The sequence below is a fragment of the Chenopodium album genome, chromosome 24 (assembly GCF_948465745.1).
Source record: "Chenopodium album chromosome 24, dcCheAlbu1.1, whole genome shotgun sequence".
Taxonomy (NCBI): domain Eukaryota; kingdom Viridiplantae; phylum Streptophyta; class Magnoliopsida; order Caryophyllales; family Amaranthaceae; genus Chenopodium; species Chenopodium album.
In genome coordinates, this window is record NC_137857.1 from 10,621,072 (window position 1) to 10,622,507 (window position 1,436).

At 40.6% G+C, this 1,436-nt stretch overlaps 1 protein-coding gene across 1 annotated transcript; it reads right to left on the minus strand.

Annotated features, from left to right (window-relative positions):
• Positions 1–689: 689 nt before the first annotated feature.
• Positions 690–1,436, minus strand: LOC145612183 (uncharacterized). The gene has a single exon (XM_081667559.1). It carries the CDS (start codon positions 1,337–1,339, stop codon positions 806–808), a length of 534 nt encoding a protein of 177 aa, XP_081523685.1. The 5' UTR covers positions 1,340–1,436; the 3' UTR covers positions 690–805.

Consider the following 1,436-nt stretch of genomic DNA (forward strand, 5'->3'; position numbering starts at 1 on the left):
TATGAACCTAATTTTACCTCATTGCCAGCTATTAGTAACACGATATAGATTTTACTAAGCTTAGCATTGTAGTGAAATTAAAATCAAACACCAATCCTCCACTTAAGCATACACTACAAACCACTTCATCACACTGCATCACAAAAGAAGTTGAGCGTTGTATGGTACCATCCAAAGCTCAACTATAGTTACTAACTAACACACCAGTCAATTCTACAAAACACTTTCTATTACACCAACAATCCCCTACTCTTCTTAGTTGCAATCTATGTTACTCGGTCTTTTCATTTTAATTCAAGTACCCGCGTCAGACCCTCACTCACAGACACTTCATTTTAGTTCAAAATTATGTTTTTTTTGATGTTTAGAGAGCCACAAGGGCGGGGGTGAGAATCGATCCTAAGATCTCTTAGAACCGGGAGGGAAGCTCTAACCACTTGAGCTATCCCTCACTCTCTAGTTCAAAATTATGTAAATTTGTCACAAATTAGCTAGGTTTGACACTTGGACACGTACCCGAGCCTGATAGCTTCCAAGTTCCAACACAATTACGGAAAGCGAGTTCAATAACTAATCATATTAATTTTAGCCTCAATTTCACAAGAATTATACATCCCGAAACATTTCTTTCTTAATTTCATCAATTGCAATGCTAAACGTGCTACAATACAAGTCATTCATTCGCCGAATTCATAAATCTCTATATCAAAGCAAAATCATTGAAATAAACTCAACGATCAAAATCCCAAAATAACATTCCTCAAAAGCTACAAACACTTAGATCATGTACTAGTATTCAATATAATTACGATCTCAAATAACCAGGAATCTTAATGCGAATAAAAAGCATACTCATAACATACGCGATAACAACGGAAGCAATCCCAGCAGAAGCATACGAAACCCTAATACTCCGAGCTCGATTCTTGTCAACAGCAAGATCCATGAGAATAATCCCAACTCCACCAAGAACAAACATGAACCCAGAAGACAATCCTTCGATAATGTACTGCCCGTTAACCCGACCCGGAAGAAAAACAACGGGTTTAACAGCCCCAGTGAACTGATCTTGGGTTGACCCGATACCAGGTGGTTCGACGATGACGTCATAGACGATGCCGGAGACGACCATGAAGTAAGTGAGGAGGATGAGAGAGAAAACGGTCATGGCGGAAGGAAGGGAGAAGGAAGGGAGTTTGAGGCGAAGGCGAGGAAGATGGAGGAAAGAGAAGGGGAAGATTCGGAGGATATGGAGGATTGGATCGAGTGAATCGATTGGATCTGAGGGTGAATTAGGGTTTGTGGATTGGTGAGTTAGGGTTTCTGATTTGATCGCCATTGTTGATGTTGATGGAGCTTTCTCTCTCCTACTGATGAGAGGGAAGTGGGGGAAGTGAAGGGAACAAAGGATGTGTTGGGGGGTTTAGCTTTCTAAA

Excerpts from the sequence above, each read along its gene's own strand:
- LOC145612183 (XM_081667559.1), bottom strand. The coding sequence starts at position 1,339 with ATGGCGATCAAATCAGAAACCCTAACTCACCAATCCACAAACCCTAAT.